Source organism: Bombina bombina, chromosome 1, assembly GCF_027579735.1.
Source record: "Bombina bombina isolate aBomBom1 chromosome 1, aBomBom1.pri, whole genome shotgun sequence".
NCBI classification, from domain to species: Eukaryota; Metazoa; Chordata; class Amphibia; order Anura; family Bombinatoridae; genus Bombina; species Bombina bombina.
In genome coordinates this window covers 1,399,573,885-1,399,593,840 of record NC_069499.1, presented here as the reverse complement: position 1 = coordinate 1,399,593,840, position 19,956 = coordinate 1,399,573,885, and the positions used below count along the sequence as shown (strand labels likewise).

At 38.6% G+C, this 19,956-nt stretch overlaps 1 protein-coding gene across 1 annotated transcript in view; it reads right to left on the bottom strand.

Annotated features, from left to right (window-relative positions):
* Positions 1-19,956, bottom strand: part of PEA15 (proliferation and apoptosis adaptor protein 15) — a 175,379-nt gene that overhangs the window by 19,155 nt on the left and 136,268 nt on the right. The window contains exon 3 of the mRNA XM_053705067.1: positions 10,226-10,381. Coding sequence (XP_053561042.1) covers positions 10,226-10,381 — 156 coding nt within the window. The remainder of the gene's footprint in view (positions 1-10,225; positions 10,382-19,956) is intronic.

The following is a 19,956-nucleotide window of genomic DNA, read 5'->3' as shown; positions in this document are numbered from 1 at the left end:
CTCTAAGCCCCCTAATAAAATAACAAAGACCCCCAAAATAAAAAAAATGCCCTACCCTATTCTAAATTAAAAAAGTTCAAAGCTCTTTTACCTTACCAGCCCTGAAAAGGGCCATTTGCGGGCATGCCCCAAATAATTCAGCTCTTTTGCCTGTAAAAAAAAACATACAATACCCCCCCAACATTACAACCCACCACCCACATACCCCTAATCTAACCCAAACCCCCCTTAAATAAATTAAACACTAAGCCCCTGAAGATCTTCCTACCTTATCTTCACCATGCCAGGTTCACCGATCCGTCCTCCGAAGTCTTGATCCAAGCCTCCGAAATCTTCATCCAAGCCCAAGCGGGGGCTGGCGATCCATCATCCGGTTGAAGTCTTCTATCAAGCGGCGGCTGAAGAGGTCCAGAAGAGGCTCCAAAGTAATCATCCTATCCGGGAAGAAGAGGAGATCCGGACCGGCAACCATCTTGATCCAAGCGGCATCTTCTATCTTCATCCGATGACGAACGGCTCCTTCTTGAAGACCTCAGGCGTGGATCCATCTTCTTCTTCCGACGTCCAACTGAAGAATGAAGGTTCCTTTAAGGGACGTCATCCAAGATGGCGTCCCTTGAATTCCGATTGGCTGATAGGATTCTATTAAGGTAGGAAAATTCTGATTGGCTGATGGAATCAGCCAATCAGATTCAAATTCAATCCGATTGGCTGATCCGATCAGCCAATCAGATTGAGCTCGCATTCTATTGGCTGTTCCGATCAGCCAATAGAATGCAAGCTCAATCTGATTGGCTGATCGGATCAGCCAATCGGATTGAACTTGAATCTGATTGGCTGATTCCATCAGCCAATCAGAATTTTCCTACCTTAATTCCGATTGGCTGATAGAATCCTATCAGCCAATCGGAATTCGAGGGACGCCATCTTGGATGACGTCCCTTAAAGGAACCTTCATTCTTCAGTTGGACGTCGGAAAAAGAAGATGGATACGCGCCGGAGGTCTTCAAGATGGAGCCGTTCGTCATCAGATGAAGATAGAAGATGCCGCTTGGATCAATATGGTTGCCGGTCCGGATCTCCTCTTCTTCCCGGATAGGATGAAGACTTTGGAGCCTCTTCTGGACCTCTTCAGCCGCCGCTTGATAGAAGACTTCAGCTGGATGATGGATCGCCAGCCCCCGCTTGGGCTTGGATGAAGATTTCGGAGGCTTGGATCAAGACTTCGGAGGACGGATCGGTGAACCTGGCATGGTGAAGATAAGGTAGGAAGATCTTCAGGGGCTTAGTGTTTAATTTATTTAAGGGGGGTTTGGGTTAGATTAGGGGTATGTGGGTGGTGGGTTGTAATGTTGGGGGGGTATTGTATGTTTTTTTTTACAGGCAAAAGAGCTGAATTATTTGGGGCATGCCCGCAAATGGCCCTTTTCAGGGCTGGTAAGGTAAAAGAGCTTTGAACTTTTTTAATTTAGAATAGGGTAGGGCATTTTTTTATTTTGGGGGTCTTTGTTATTTTATTAGGGGGCTTAGAGTAGGTGTAATTAGTTTAAAATTGTTGTAATATTTTTCTAATGTTTGTAAAAAAAATTTAATTTTTTGTAACTTAGTTCTTTTTTATTTTTTGTACTTTAGTTAGTTTATTTAATTGTAGTTATTGGTATTGAATTAATTTAATGATAGTGTAGTGTTAGGTTTAATTGTAACTTAGGTTAGGATTTATTTTACAGGTAATTTTGTTATTATTTTAACTATTTTAGCTATTAAATAGTTATTAACTATTTAATAGCTATTATACAAAGTTGCCTGTAAAATAAATATTAATACTAAAATAGCTACAATGTAATTATAATTTATATTGTAGCTATATTAGGGTTTATTTTACAGGTAAGTATTTAGCTTTAAATAGGAATAATTTATTTAATAAGAGTTAATTTATTTAGTTAGATTTAAATTATATTTAATTTAGGGGGGTGTTAGTGTTAGGGTTAGACTTAGCTTTAGGGGTTAATACATTTATTAGAGTAGCGGCGAGATCCGGTCGGCAGATTAGGGGTTAATAATTGCAGTTAGGTGGCAGCGATGTTAGGGAGGGCAGATTAGGCGTTAATACTATTTCTTATAGGGTTATTGAGAAGGGAGTGAGGCGGATTAGGGGTTAATAACTTTATTATAGTAGCGGTGAGATGCGGTCGGCAGATTAGGGGTTAATTATTGTAGGTAGCTGGCGGCGACGTTGTGGGGGGGCAGATTAGGGGTTAATAAATATAATATAGGCGTCGGCGGTGTTAGGGGCAGCAGATTAGGGGTACATAGGGATAATGTAGGTTGCGGCGGTGTACGGAGCGGCAGATTAGGGGTTAATAATAATATGCAGGGGTCAGCGATAGCGGGGGGCAGCAGATTAGGGGTTAATAAGTGTAAGGTTAGGGGTGTTTAGACTTGGGGTTCATGTTAGGGTGTTAGGTGCAGCCATAGGAAGTGTTTCCCCATAGTAAACAATGGGGCTGCGTTAGGAGCTGAACGCTGATTTTTTGCAGGTGTAAGGTTTTTTATCAGCTCAAACTGCACCATTGTTTCCTATGGGGGAATCGTGCACGAGCACGTTTTTGAAGCTGGCCGCATCCGTAAGCACCGCTGGTATCGAGAGTTGCAGTTGCGGTAAATATGCTATACGCTCCTTTTTTGGAGCCTAACGCAGCCCTTCTGTGAACTCTAAATACCAGCGGTATTTTAAAGGTGCGGTCAGAAAAAAGAACGCGTAGCTAACGCACCCCTTTGGCAAAACTCTAAATCTAGGCGTAAACCTTTGAATGCTGCCTCTATTCTGAATGCATTTGACAGTTTTTCACAGCTAGAGGGCGTTAGTTCATGTGTTTCATATAGATAAAATGGATTATCTATCTTTTTAAACAATACAATTTTTGGTATATACTATCTCTTCATGTAGAGGACTTTCGCTGCAAAAATCAGGTGAAAATGGAACATAAGTTCTGCAATTTGTGCTTGTTTATCTAGCTGTAGGCAGTGACTACCTCGATAATTTCTACATGCTCCCTTAGCAAGAAAACAATTAGGGTTAGTTCCTTTGAGTCATCAAAAATGTAGCCGCAAGCTACCAAGGTTGCTGACAGCTAAAAGTAGTTTACAGCTCCATTTTAGTACCAGGTTGCCATTGAAATACTTTGCACAGTGCGTGCAGACGGTCTTTTCGTGTATCTGTAGTTAACGTTGTATTAATGCATTCATCCGACGTTGGATTTCTCGAAAATGGCATCATAACAAGTTAGTTGCTATGGTAACCTGTCCTTAGATTATAAAAAATATTTTCAGTGCATGCGCTCCTTACCTGTGATCGGCTAGAGAGGGAAAGACACAGTATTTAGCTGCAGTGCAATGTTTGATTTTTTTGAGCCAAGTAAAGTGATTTAGTCACTTAATAATTAATCATTGAATTTGAAGAATTTATTTTAAATTAAGCTCAACCATTTGTTTTTTATTTTTTATGTAATATTTAGTGCTGCCCCAGGCATAGGTCTAGTTGGAGATATGTGCTTGATTATATTTTTATATGTATATACTTAAAGGGACAGTAAAGTCACAAAAAATCTTTCATGATTTAAATAGGGCATGTAATTTTAAACAACTTTCCAATTTACTTTTATTACCAATTTTGCTTTGTTCTCTTGGTATTCTTAGTTGAAAGCTAAATCTAGGCGGTTCATGTGCTAATTTCTTAGACCTTGAAGACTGCCTCTAATCGGAAAGCATTTTGACAGTTTTTCACCACTAGAGGGCGTTAGTTCATGTGTTTCATATAGATAACATTGAGCTCCGGCACGTGAAGCTCCTAAGAGCAAGCACTGATTGGCTAAAAATGCATGTCTGTCAAAAGAACTGAAATAAGGGGGCAGTTTGCAGAGGCTTAGATACAAGATAATCGCAGAGGTAAAAAGTATATTATTATAACTGTGATGGTTATGCAAAATTGGGGAATGGGTAATAAAGGGATTATCTACCTTTTTAAACAACAACAATTCTGGTGTTTACTGTCCCTTTAAATAAAATTAAGAACAGCCTGGGGCTGCACTAAATATTACATATAAAAATAAATTTAAAAAGAGAAAAGATTGCATTGTTTGCTAACTTTAATGGGATAGTCTAGTCAAAATTAAACTTACATGATTGATATAGATCATGAAATTTGAAGCAACATTCTAATTTACTCCTATTATCAATTTTTCTTTTGGTATCTTTATTGGAAAAAGCAAAAATGTAAGCTTAGGAACCGGCCCATTTTTGGTTCAGAACCTGGGTAGCGCTTGCTGATTGTTGACTACATTTTGAAACCAATCAGCAAGTGCTACCCAGAGTGCAAATAAAGAGATACCAAGATAATAAAGAAAAATTGATAATAGGAGTAAATATAAAATGTACCTCCCACCTCATTCATGCCTCAGTTTTAAAAACTTCCTCCTTAGGAGGTGGTCAAGCATGATGCTTTTACACCTACTTCAATATGCCGTAATGTTTGAGACCGTATCTACAGCTTCTGACAGTGTTTTACATGGGACGCATAATTTCTTTCAGCAGCCGGACCCCCGCTACTGGTAATGGTGGAAAACGTGCCATCGGAAATTATCGATAAGCATAATGCCTTCCAACATAATTTTTATCGTTTTGTGTATTCTCGCAAAAACGTTTACAGCTCAATAGAAATGATCCCTAAGTTGCTTGCTGTTCTTAACACAAAGGGCCACATTACAAGTTGAGTGCAAAATATCGCTAATGTGCACTGGAATAGCAATTGTACAGCAACGCAAACACGAGCTAGCATTCACATTGCTGGGAAGCATTGCGCTCACAAGAGCACGCTTCCAAAGGCTCCAATGGGATCCTTGTTCTGATGCAGTCACAGACAGCATCAGAACCTCACACAGCAAAGAGGTAAGTAGCACAGCGATGGGCAGCACTTAGTAAATATATATGTATATGCTGATATACATATATTGAATATTTACATTGCGGTCTATGAGAACACACAGTTCCCATAGTCCACAATGTAAAGACACTTTTTTAGTGCCTTTTTTTCTAACACCCCACTCCCACCAACTTTAAAGCACCAAAACTGCCTTTTTTATTTTAAAAAAATGCTAGATTTTTTTTTAAAATAAAAAAACTATAATGCCCTCTGTTTTGAGGGTATTTGGGGCACTTTTAGAAAATTAACCAGAGATTTAATCTAGCCCAAACTGTTTCTTTTTTATGCTTAATTTGATTTAACATTTTATTCTGCTAAAGGAGCACTGTTTACTATCTCTTTAAAAAGAGCTAAGGGTGAAATGCCATGCCCATCTCTTCTCACTGCTGTTTTGGTAAAGGTTAGACAATTCTGGGTATTTTCCTCTACATATACTCTTTTGCAGCTTTAGTACCTTTATCTATATCTATCAAACTCCCCTCCTTTCTTGCCTCCCCCTCTTGATCACTTTCTCTTCCTCTCTTCCTCTATCATTTGTCCTATTGTTACATTTCCCTCACAGCAAGGTCAGAACCGCTTATCCTTGTCGCTTCATCACCTGTAATACTAAAGAGGAAGTAGCACCTACACTGCTCGATGAGTTTTCTATTTCTGTCCCATCTCAGTAATTTCCTCTTCTGTCTCTTACTAGTCAAAAGGTTACTTTGTCCCCTCAGCAGCACATGCTATTAAATATACTTTATTACCATGTCAGCACTTTAGCCTGGAAAAGTTAAAGGGACAGTCTACTTGAAAATGTTTATTATTTGAAAAGATAGATATTCCCTTTATTACTTATTCCCCAGTATTGAATAACCAACACTGTTATATTAATACACTTTTAACCTTTGTGATTACCTTGTATCTAAGCCTCTTCAGGCTGCCTCTTATCTGAGTGCTATTTACAAACTTGAATTTTAGACAATCGGTGCTCCACGGAAGTGAGCACAATGTTATCTATATAGCAGACATGAACTAGTACTGTCTAACTGGGAAAATCTGTGGAAAAACTGTAAAATTCACTGAGACAAGAGGCAGCCTTCAAGGGCTTAGAAATCAGTCTATGAGCCTTCCTAGGTTTAGCTTTCAACAAAGAATACCAAGAAAGAAAGCAAATTTGATGATAACAGTAAATTGGAAAGTTGTTTAAAATTGCATGCTCTATCAAAATCATGAAAGTTTAATTTTGACTTTACTGTCCTTTTATGCTATACATCTCTTATATACTCTATAGCAAGGGGTAGGCAGGCTTTTGTAAGGCAAGGGCTACCTCTAATTTTATTCCAAGTGACGTGGTCACCTAACTAAAAAAAAACACCAGTCTTGATAATAATAATTACAATATTGTATTTATTTTGTATTTATCTAGTTGAAAATTGTATTTTTGCTACAAATAGAACCTGCTGGCTGAACATTGTATTTTTGCTACAAATAGGACCTGCTGGCTGCAAATTATATTTTTGACACAAATAGGACCTGCTGGCTGCAAATTGTATTTTTGACACAAATAATACAGCTTTTTTTAACAAATACAACCGTGCTCTGTCTTTACTTACTGCGAGAGGTCTCTCTTTACGTCACGCTGGAAGCGTCAAGCTACCTTATCTGTGTACCGCGTCTGCGTATGATAAGTAATCTCACAATCAAGACGGCTCGAGACTCATTCTACAAAGTAATTTTATTTGCTGGACACCATGTCAGGTTGATTAGGGGGCAGGACCTTTAAGCGAAGCTGGGGCAGCGAGTTCAGCTACAGCCGCATCACGCATGCTGAAGTACAGTGCCCATACCATCGTCATAGACTCAGTCATAGCTGATTTAAATAAAAAAAAGATTTCTCACACATCTACGGTGGTGAGGCTCTTCACTCAAATCTAGATGTGTGGGTAATCTTTCTCTTATTATGCAGACGTTTGAAATCTTACAGGCGGTCACCTCAAAATTCACTCACGGTCCACTGGTAGACCGCGATCTACCTCTTGCCCACCCCTGCTCTATAGAATGTCTCTTATTATTAATTTTCCAAAGAAAATGTATTATTTCAACTTTTTGCATCAAGCAGACAATATATTTTTTTTTTTTTGCATGCTTCTGAGTTTCTGTGTAGATGTCAACAGGAACTGTCAATAAAAATGATCCATGACTGGGAAATTCTTATTATTTTCTGAGTTGTTTGATGTCAGTCTACTCTTGTGCATTCAGGAGCTGACTTTCCCAATGCTTAATCTTCTCCGCTTCTCTTCTACCATTTGAACTGTGGCTGGAAATAACTGATTTCTCTGGTGGTGCTGAGTTGGACTTCACTCTGATCTTGCTGATTTTCTTAACTTTGGTTTAAAGTTTGTGAAGTGAGTAATCATGCAAATCATAAGCTGGATAAGTGGACATTTTAGAGATTCCTCTATTTCTTATGACTTGCACACTAACTTCATCTGCCTGGGAGACAGGGTGGTGTGCCTTCCAATTGCTTCTCATCTGTCCATGCATTCGAGTATCAGTCCAATTAATACAAAGTGACCATGTTTTTTCATCTGATTCAGGAGGCAGAGGGTAGTAATACATACAAATTTTGGAACTTACAGCACTTGCAAAGCTCTCACCTGCAACAGTGTCATAAAATACATAGACTTCCCAATCTGGCTCTTTTAGCAATGCATTCCTGATAGTGAAGTGGCAATCTCTCATGTTCTAAAATCTGCTAGATGGTAAGAGATGGTAAGAGATGGTAAGGCCAAGCCCTTGGTAAATTTGTAACTTTGTAATTATATTCATTCAGCCTCCCCAGTAAAAGAACTGACTATACTATACAATAAGTATCATTCCTCCATACCTAGAGAGCACATGAATAACCTTTAGGCCTCTATTTATCAAGGTCTGGCGGACCTGATCCAACAGTGCGGATCAGGTCCACCAGACCTCGCTGAATACGGCGAGCAATACGCTCGCCGTATTCAGCATTGCACCAGCATCTCACAGCTTTCCCCCCGGGGGAATATTGGCCTGATGCAACACCGTGATTGGAGGGAGCCGGATTTGTCATTTTGGACCCGGGAAGACGGCTTGCGATGGGCGGAGGAAGTGCTGGAGCGGCTGTCAGGATTAAAAGGTAAGTTTTTGAAGAAAACGAGTGAAATGTCAATTTTGATGAATTAAAGTGCCCTTGTTTTTAATAGGATTATTAAAAACCGGGTACTAATTCATCAAAATTGACCTCCACTTTAAGATTAATAAGAAAAAAAGTACTTGAATGGTTGTTGATGAGTTATTTAGTCTTCTGGATAATCTTATAGCATAAGTATATTAGTACTCTAATTTATAAAAAAGGTCAGTGACTGGTGGTTTTGGGTGGTATATAAAAAAGAATGTGTTTGAAACTAAATGGTTGTTTTAGGAATAATATAATTTACAAATATTTGTAAAATGTATTGAACATATTTGCACCAAGATTTTCATAAATCTTGAAGAGTGAGAAATCTTTCAGTCTCTCATGCCGACTTGGCTATGTCCTCTATAATTAAAGTCGCAGAGTGATGAACAGTTGACCTGGAGAGAGAGATCTCATGGCAGATGTACATTCAACAATGCTAGAGGCAGTTATGTATAATGCAACTTTTTTTTCTTCCATAGCTAGAGCTTAAAGGGCAAGCTAATTGTAGATAATGTTGAGTGCTGTGGCTAATACCCTGGCTAGTATGTTGTATTGGCACTAAAACAAATATTTATGTTTCACTTTTTAAGGATAACCTACTGTATAGACAGTGCTTTAAATTTATGATTCCCAAGTTTTCTGGAGGAAAAAGTGTTTCTTTGTTAGAATTATAAAACAGGAGTTCATATTTTTTTCTCTTGATGGTCTTTTTCCCTATCTCCAGATGGTCAGAAATACAGACAGACAGGCAAAAATAATAATACTTAGCAGACTGGACTTCATCAAAGAAGTGAGCACAATGCTTCCATACAACGCGAACCCAAGGTCTTGTTCACATTGCGACTAACTTTTAATACCAGCGTACATTTGTGTGCACTGGTATTACTAAGTGGGGACCAAATATTGCTTTTGCAAAAGCAATATTTTGTGCTCCACTTGTAATCTACATATAGGGGCCGAATTATCAAGCTCTGAATGTGCTCCATAACTGGTCCACCACCTCTGAGGCTGCGGTCTGCAATTCGCCCAATCCTATATGATCGGGCTGATTGACAACCCCTGCTAGCGGGTGATTGGCTGTGAATCTGCAGGGGGTGGCCTTGCACAAGCAGTTCTGGTGAACTGCTTGTGCAATATTAAATGCCGACAGCGTGTGCTGTCTGCATTCAGCTATGTCTGTCAGACATGATAGGCTATAGCGTATCATGACGGACAGACATTGATAAATTGGCCCCTTAGACACCAATCAGCAAGTGCTACCCAGGTTCTGAACCAAAAATGGGCCTGCTCCTAAGCTTACACTTTTATTTTTCAAATAAAGATACCAAGAGAATGAAAAAAAAATGATAATAGGAGTAAATTAGAAAGTTGCTTAAAATTGCATGCTCTATCTGAATCATGAAAGTTTAATTTTAACTAGACTATGGGTCATATTTATCAATGGGCGAGCGGACATGATACGAAGTAGCGTATCATGTCTGCCGCACATCGATAAATGCCAACAGCATACGCTGTTGGCATTTATCATTACACTGGTGCATTACACTGGTGCAATCCCGCCCTCTGTAGATTCGTGGCCAATCGGCCGCTAGCAGGGGGTGTTAATCAACCAGATTGTATTCAATCGGGTTGATTTCTGTCCGCGGCCTCAGAGTAGACGGACAAGTTATGGAGCAGCGGTCTTTAGATAATTTAGCTTGATAAATATGCCCCTATGCCTTTAATAAACTTTTTACATCTGTGAATGCCTTGTATCTAAGCCTTCTATTTTACACACATAAGCTAGCACTGAGAAGAGGTGGTCTCAAATGGTTTATAAATCAGTTTGATCCTACCTAGGTTTAGCTTTCAAAAAAGAATACCAAGAGAACAAAGTACATTTGATGATAAAAGTAAATTGGAAAGAATCTTGACGATTTAATTTTGACTTCACTGTCCCTTTAATACAAATTCTATATAAAGAGTGGATCTCATGAGATTTTAACAAGAATTGGGCTCCTATAATAGTGAACTTTACAATGGAGCATGAATTATGAAATCTTTAACAAATTTTTTCATACCTTTGTATTTTTTGGCACTGGGAATCCGGGTGAGTTTTGTGTCAAGCTCTTCCTCTTCTGATATCTTTAACACTTTGGTCCTGTAGTCAATAACCATAGTGAGGAGGTCGGGGCGTCGAGAGATTTCAAAGATGTGTTCAATGTAGGAAAGGTTATCTGTGGGAGAGAAAAAGCTGTGATCCATCTGATATAAAGCTAAGAGAGAAACACATTCTTGCAAAATTGTTAACATAGATTATGTGCTCTAGTTGATGAGTGAGAGAATTAGGTTAAGATAAATTTAGTATGCTAAATATTCACTATTCCTCTTTAGCTTCATGTCACATGTAAGAATAAACAGCCTTATTTTACACATTATCAGGTTTAGTTTTTTTTTTTATCTATTTGCTATATTATGGACACAAATGAGATATGAGTGGTGTAGGGCCAACAAGAAATCACTGGACTAAAATAGATTTTCATGCACAGTCATGTGCAAATAGATCATACAAAAATGATGAGTTCCAAATGAAACTTACAAAGATCAGACCTTAGTTAAAAAGAAATGGGTTGTCTAAATGTCAGTGCCGCCATGCAATGGACAAAAAAGGGGTTACCATTTAGCACTGGCTTTTTTTGCGTTAACTGACAATAAAATTGGAACCAAAAGCTTAACCCTTTATTATTCTAAGCCTCAAATATAACTTTAATTAAGGTGTTTAGTGCATTTACTAAAGGCCACTGTAGGTTGTTTGAGACTTGTTCTGGGAGGATGCTAACGCTTCACATTGCACCTTATCCATATTACTATCTCACCTTTAAATCCACTATAATACATATACTGGGCTAGATTAATGAATGCTTGTTAGGCTTGATCTTAAAGGGACAGTATACTGTAAAATAGTTTTTCCCTTAATGTGTTTACAATTGCTTTTTTTACCAACTGCAGAGTAAAAAATGTATGAAAATGAGCTTTTTAAGGCTTATTTGTGTATATTAAAGCTCTGATTTTGTGTTTTGAAGCCACAACCTAATAAAATGGGTTGAGCTTGTAGATATAATCAGATTTCATTACTGTATCACATTGTGCACATATACCTGCTTCTTTATCTTATATCTGTCCTTAAAACAATCACCAGTACTTTAATAGAACAATGGAAAATCAACATTTTATTACCTTATCTCTGCTATATCGCACTGGGAGTGGAATTTCTTCTGCTGGCTATGTTTACAAAGCTTATCTATAGCTGGTACGCGCGGCCACAAACTTTCAGAATAGGTGGGGATACCACATGCTAAATCAACAATTTCAAATGCCAATATAAGGGTAAAGGAGCTACTTGTAAACTATTTAATACACTCCAGCAGGTAAAGTGGATCATTGGGAACAAATTAAAGGGGAGAAAAGTTTTGAGTAAACTGTCCCTTTAAGATGAGATCATGTTCAAAATGTATTGAGCCTCACTTCACCTATCTTTTCTGGTGTTTAGTTAGTGGGTGTTCCTGCTGTTAACATATACAGTTGTGTTAGGCGCCACATTACATGATTTCTTACACAGGAAAGAAGAACAACTAGCAATGCAGAAAAACATTACCAATGCTACACATAGAAAACACACTGGCAAAACAAGTTATGTAAATGTTTGTGACTGTAAAGTATTTGCATGTCTAATTTATAAGGCTTAAGCAGTATCACTGGCAGTGATGTCACCAGGCAGTAGCCCTCCTAGCATAATGGCTGGCCATCCATGTGCCTCCCCAACTGTGGCATAATGCCTCATAATCCCTCTGGGCTTACCTCTGCCATTTTGCTGAGAGCCCTGCCCCACCCAGTCTGGCCCCGCCTATTCCAAACTACACACAACCTGCTTGGTCCCACCCTCCCATTGCGACCTTGCCCCCACAAAACACTAGTGAACGACACCACTAATCACTAAATAGAACAGGAACTTAGGAAGGGGCTGGCTGTGGAGAGAAATGGTCAGGTTTTTTTTTCTCAATTAAACCAAAGAGAAAATACTTCACAGGGGCAACAGAGTGTTTATGAATTCCACATGGTTGAACAAGGTCTATACCGCTGAAAAAGTGGCCTTTGCAAGCGCAATATTCATCTCACCTGTATTACAAGTCGCGGTAATACGGCTATACCGCTAGCGTTTTAGCCTGTACCGCAACAATCCTTTTCGCGCTCAGAAATGGCTTTTGAGTATGGAATTTTCAGGTCACCATGTTGTGCGGTCCAGCTATTCCGCTAGCGTTATAGCTTATACCTCCACAATCCATTCCGCTATCAAAAACCGGTAGTTATGGATTTTGTAAAACAAAAATGTTTCACAAAACTCATAACAAAAATGTTACAAAGTACACTAACACCCATAAACTTCCTATTAACCCCTAAACCGCCATCCTCCCACATAGCAAATACTATATTGAACCTATTAACCCCTAATCTGCCGCCCCCACATCACCAACACTAAATAAACCTATTAACCCCTAAACTTCCACCCCTGACATCGCCGACACTAAATAAAGTTATTAACCCCTAATCCGTAACCCCTGCATCGCAAATACGAATTTAAACCTATTAACCCCTAAACCGCCAAACACCCACATCGCGACTACCTATATTAAACTATTAAACCCTAAACCTAACTCCCCCCCTAATTTTAAATTATACTTACAATATAAATACCTTTAAATAAATAAAAACTTACCTGTGAAATTAAAAAAAATAAGCTTAAAGGGATATAATACTCATATGCTAAATCACTTGAAACTGATGCAGTATAGCTGTTAAAAGCTGACAGGAAAATATCACCTGAGCATCTCTATGTAAAAAAGGAAGATATTTTACCTCACAAACCCTCAGCTCAGCAGAGTAAGTTCTGTGTAAAAAAATATACTTCAGCTGTTGCTCAGCTGCAGGTAAAAAATAAATAAATGAAGGAATGAACAGCAGCCAATCAGCATCAGCAGTGATGTGGTCATGAACTCTTTTACTGTGATCTCATGAGATTTCACTTAACTCTCATGAGATTTCATAGTAAACTTCCTTAAACTGAATAGGTAAATAAGATGAGTGTGCACGTAAACTCACTCCCTTAGCTGTCCCCGGACAGACATACTGATTGCTGCTTAGAAGTCCTTTACAATGGGATGTGGCTACTTAGGAATTTTTGAGGTAAAATATCTTTATTTTTTACATAGAGATGTTCAGGTGATATTTTCTAGTCAGCTTTTTACAGCTATGCTGCATCACTTTCAAGTGTTTCAACATTTGTGTATCATGGCCCTTTAAACTAGAAATAAACATAACATTACTATTTTAACAAAATAAAAGATACCAAAAATAAAAAAAACTAAATTACAAAATTAAAAAATTATAACACTACGAAAAAAAAAACAAAAAAACTAACATTACAAAAAAAAACAGTCTAAATTACGAAAAATAAAAATATCTAAGATTACAAAAAATAATAAACTAAATTAAACCTAATGTAATGCCCCTATAAAAATGAGAAAGCCACCCCAAAATAACAAAAAAAAACCTAGTCGAACAATAAACTACCAATAGCCCTTAAAAGGGCCTTTTGTAGGGCATTGCCCTAAAGAAATCAGCTCTTTTTTTAAAAAAATCAACTGAAATCAGCCAATAGGATTTCAGTAGCTCTCATCCCATTGGCTGATTTTAAAGTTTCAGCCAATAGGAATACAGGGTACTCCAATATAAAACGGGTACCTTGCATTCAATCTTCAGATTGAAGAGGAGGCTCCACGTCGGATGTCATTGCGGTCGCCGATCCTGCTCTGCCCCGTCCTCAGCTCCGCGAACCCGTGGATGAAGATGGAAGATGGCCCCACGACAACGGGATGAAGATTGAAGATGGAGCTGCCTGGAAGATGACCTTCAACGTCCGACTTCAGGAATGGTGAGTACCTTTGTCGGGGTTAGTGTTAGTTGGGTTTTTTTTTTGGGGTGGGTTTTATTTTTAGTTAAGGGCTTTTTTTATTTTTTAATGGGCAGCAAAAGAGCTGATTGCCCTTTAAAGGGTAATGCCCATACAAATGCCCCTTTAGGGGCAATGGGTAGCTTAGGTTTATTTTAGGTCTTTTTTATTTTGGGGGTTTGGATGGGTGGGGGGTTGTATTGTTAAGGGTGACTTTGTAATTTTTTTTCAAAAAAGAGCTGATTTCTTTAGGGCAATGCCATACAAGAGGCCCTTTAAGAGGCTATTGGTAGTTTATTTTTATAGGGGTATTTGATTAGGTTTAATATTTTTATTTTGGATAATTTTGTTTATTATTTTTTGTAATCTTAGATTTTTTTTTCTTTTTCGTAATTTTAGACTTTTTTTTTGGAATGTTAATTTTTTTGTCCGATGTAGTGTTAGGATTTTTTAATTTAGTAATTTAGGTTTTTTATTTTTTGTATATTTTATTTTGTTAAAATAGTAATGTTAGATTTATTTATAGTTTAAGCAAAGGTTTTTTTTTTTATTTCACAAGGAAGATTTAATTTATTTGAAGGTAGTTATATTGTAAATTTAATTTAAAGTTAGGGGGTGTTTAGGGGTTAAAAGTTTAATTTAGGTAGTCGCGATGTGGGTGTGTGGTGGTTAAGGGGTTAATAGGTTTAGTTTAGTATTTGTGATGTGGGTGTTTAGTCGTTTAGTGGTTAATAGGTTTAGTTTAGTATTTGCGATGTGTATGTTTGGCGGTTTAGGGGTTAATTGGTTTAGTTTAGTATTTGCTATGTGGGTGTTTGGTGGTTTAGGGGTTAATAGGTTTTGTTTATTATTTGTGATGCTGGGGGCGGTGGATTAGGGGTTAATAACTTTATTTTGTGTCTGCGGTGTCGGGCAGGAGATTAGGGGTTAATAACTTTTTTTAGTGTCTGCGATGTCGAGGGCGGCAGATTAGGGGTTAATATCTTTATTTAGTGTTGGCGATGTCGGAGGGCGGCAGATTAGGGGTATTCAGACTAGGGGTTTATGTTAGGGTGTTAGGTTTATACATAACTTTCTTGTCTTCATAGACATCAACTGGGAATACGTTATAGCGATCGCCATTCCGCAATCGCAGGTGTTAGTTTTTTTCTAACACTTTTTCTCCATTAATGTCTATGGGGGAATACGTGCACGTGCACAAGCACGTCAAGTCAGGACTTGGCTTTTGGGCAGTATGGAGCTTATCGCACCGTATCGCACAACACAAGAAGTTTTTTTTTGTAACTTGTAATGGCAGCGCTATGGAAAGTGCAGTACCGCTAAATTTTTAGCATTATTTACGCACCGGGTTTAGCTCACAACTTGTAATCTGGGTGACTGACTTGTAGTATGACTTGATCACGGGTTTAGCTCACAGCTTGTAATCTGGGTGACTGACTTGTAGTATGACTTGATCACGGGTTTAGCTCACAACTTGTAATCTGGGTGACTGACTTGTAGTATGACTTGATCACGGGTTTAGCTCACAACTTGTAATCTGGGTGACTTGTAGTATGACTTGATCACGGGTTTAGCTCACAACTTGTAATCTGGGTGACTTGTAGTATGACTTGATCACGGGTTTAGCTCACAACTTGTAATCTGGGTGACTTGTAGTATGACTTGATCACGGGTTTAGCTCACAACATGTAATCTGGGTGACTGACTTGTAGTATGACTTGATCACAGGGTTTAGCTCACAACTTGTAATCTGGGTGACTGACTTGTAGTATGACTTGACAGCTCTGCTGATCTCCTTTTCTGTGACTAACAGGGATGTATATAAATGATCTCCTACAATGATTAGTCAATCACTGTGTCAGTTTGAACCCATCAACCAGGATCCCTCCCCCACAACCTATATGGAGCAGTGAAAACATTAAAGCGTTAAATCACAGAAAAGCAAATGTAGTAAATAACAAATATAAGATTTGTAAAATATGGGCCAAATTATGAGTGTAGCGCTATTCATCGCTCCAGCTTGCACGCTAACTCCACTAGACGTACGTTTTAGTAAAACGTTTTTGATTGCGCACTAGCCTGACGCATTGCAAAAGCCGAACTTCGAATATTGCGACAATGTTAAAGGGACATAAAACCCCAAATTTTTATTTCATTATTCAGACAGAACATACAATTTTAAAAAACTTTCCAATTTACTTCTATTATCAAATTTTCTTTGTATTCTTATTATCATATGCTGAAAAGCAGGAGGGTAAGTTCAGGAGCGTGCACGTGTCTGCTACAATATATGACAGCAGTTTTGCAACAATGTTATACATTAGTATTAGCACTAGATGGCAGCACTATTTCCTATCATGTGGTGCTCCAGACATGTGCACGCTACCTTTCTAGATATCTCTTCAAAAAAGAATAGCAAGAGAACAAAGCAAATTTGATAATAAAAGTAAATTGGAAACATTTTAAAAATTGTATTCTCCATCTGACTCATGAAAGAAAATGTTTGGGTTTCATGTCCCTTTCCTTATAGACTTCAATGGAGCAAAGAAAAAGAAAAACAAACACCCTACTCGTGCGTAAACCTGAACGCATTTGTCAAGTGCGTTAACCCGACATGAAAATATTTATATTTCCCATTACAATGTTCTTCGCATAGAATCTGTCCTATTAATTCATAAATAGATATTTATATATATATATATATATATATATATATATATATATGATGTTTTTTTTGGTAAATATACAGTATATGTATACCTATATATATATATATATACAGGGAGTGCAGAATTATTAGGCAAATGAGTATTTTGACCACATCATCCTCTTTATGCATGTTGTCTTACTCCAAGCTGTATAGGCTCGAAATCCTACTACCAATTAAGCATATTAGGTGATGTGCATCTCTGTAATGAGAAGGGGTGTGGTCAAATGACATCAACACCCTATATCAGGTGTGCATAATTATTAGGCAACTTCCTTTCCTTTTGCAAAATGGGTCAAAAGAAGGACTTGACAGGCTCAGAAAAGTAAAAAATAGTGAGATATCTTGCAGAGGGATGCAGCACTCTTAAAATTGCAAAGCTTCTGAAGCGTGATCATCGAACAATCAAGCGTTTCATTCAAAATAGTCAGCAGGGTCGCAAGAAGCGTGTGGAAAAACCAAGGCGCAAAATAACTGCCCATGAACTGAGAAAAGTCAAGCGTGCAGCTGCCAAGATGCCACTTGCCACCAGTTTGGCCATATTTCAGAGCTGCAACATCACTGGAGTGCCCAAAAGCACAAGGTGTGCAATACTCAGAGACATAGCCAAGGTAAGAAAGGCTGAAAGACGACCACCACTGAACAAGACACACAAGCTGAAACGTCAAGACTGGGCCAAGAAATATCTCAAGACTGATTTTTCTAAGGTTTTATGGACTGATGAAATGAGAGTGAGTCTTGATGGGCCAGATGGATGGGCCCGTGGCTGGATTGGTAAAGGGCAGAGAGCTCCAGTCCGACTCAGATGCCAGCAAGGTGGAGGTGGAGGACTGGTTTGGGCTGGTATCATCAAAGATGAGCTTGTGTGGCCTTTTCGGGTTGAGGATGGAGTCAAGCTCAACTCCCAGTCCTACTGCCAGTTTCTGGAAGACACCTTCTTCAAGCAGTGGTACAGGAAGAAGTCTGCATCCTTCAAGAAAAACATGATTTTCATGCAGGACAATGCTCCATCACACGCGTCCAAGTACTCCACAGCGTGGCTGGCAAGAAAGGGTATAAAAGAAGAAAATCTAATGACATGGCCTCCTTGTTCACCTGATCTGAACCCCATTGAGAACCTGTGGTCCATCATCAAATGTGAGATTTACAAGGAGGGAAAACAGTACACCTCTCTGAACAGTGTCTGGGAGGCTGTGGTTGCTGCTGCACGCAATGTTGATGGTGAACAGATCAAAACACTGACAGAATCCATGGATGGCAGGCTTTTGAGTGTCCTTGCAAAGAAAGGTGGCTATATTGATCACTGATTTGTTTTTGTTTTGTTTTTGAATGTCAGAAATGTATATTTGTGAATGTTGAGATGTTATATTGGTTTCACTGGTAAAAATAAATAATTGAAATGGGTATATATTTGTTTTTTGTTAAGTTGCCTAATAATTATGCACAGTAATAGTCACCTGCACACACAGATATCCCCCTAAAATAGCTATAACTAAAAACAAACTAAAAACTACTTCCAAAACTATTCAGCTTTGATATTAATGAGTTTTTTGGGTTCATTGAGAACATGGTTGTTGTTCAATAATAAAATTAATCCTCAAAAATACAACTTGCCTAATAATTCTGCACTCCCTGTATATATATATTACAAATTATATATAATATATATATGAATATCTATTTAAAAATACATAGAACATATTCTGCTATGTGAAAAACATTGGGATCTGAAATATTTACAGTACATACATAGTTAAATAGTATTAAATATTAATATAAATATGCTTTTACATGTTTTCATATACTTGAATGTAAAGGGCTCCAATGCATATGTATATATATATAGTATCTCACAAAAGTGAGTACACCCCTCACATTTTTGTAAATATTTTATTATCTTTTCATGTGACAACACTGAAGAAATGACACTTTGCTACAATGTAAAGTAGTGAGTGAACAGCCTGTATAACAGTGTAAATTTGCTGTCCCCTCAAAATAACTCAACACACAGCCATTAATGTCTAAACCGTTTACAGCAAAAGTTAGTACACCCCTAAGTGGAAATGTCCAAATTCGGCCCAAAGTGCCAATATTTTGTTTGGCCACCATTATTTTCCAGCACTGCCTTAACCCTCTTGGGCATGGAGTTCACCAGAGATTCACAGGTTGCCACTGGAGTCCTCTTCCACTCCTCCATGACGGCATCACTGAGCTGGTGGATGTTAGAAACCTTACACTCCCCCAACTTCCGTTTGAGGGTGCACCACAGCTGCTCAATTGGGTTTAGGTATGGAAACATGCTTGGCCAGTCCATCACCTTTACCCTCAGCTTTTTTAGCAAGGCTGTGGCCGTCTTGGAGGTGTGTTTGAGGTCGTTATCATGTTGGAATATTGTCCTGCGGCCCAGTCTCTGAAGGGAGGGAATCATGCTCTGCTTCAGTATGTCACAGTACATGTTGGCATTCATGGTTACCTCAATGAACTGTAGCTCCCCAGTGCCAGCATCACTCATGCAGGCCCAGACCATGACACTCCCACCACCATGCTTGACTGTACACAAGACACACTTGTCTTTGTACTCCTCACCTGGTTGCCGCCACACACGCTTGACACCATCTGAACCAAATAAGTTTATCTTGGTCTCATCAGACCACAGGACATGGTTCCAGTAATCCATGTCCTTAGTCTGCTTGTCTTTAGCAAACTGTTTCCGGCCTTACTTGTGCATCATCTTTAGAAGAGGCTTCCTTTTGGGGCGACAGCCATGCAGACCAATTTTATGCAGTGTGCGGCGTATGGTCTGAGCACTGACAGGCTGACCTCCCACCCCTTCAACCTCTGCAGCAATGCTGGCAGCACTCATACGTATATTTCCCAAAGACAACCTCTGGATATGGAGCACTACTTTGGTCGACCATGGCGAGGCCTGTTCTGAGTGGAACCTGTTCTATGAAACCGCTGTATGGTCTTGCCCACCGTGCTGCAGCTCAGTTTCAGGGTCTTGACAATCTTCTTATAGCCTAGGCCATCTTTATGTAGAGCAAAAATTATTTTTTTCATATCCTCAGAGAGTTCTTGGCCATGAGGTGCCCTGTTGA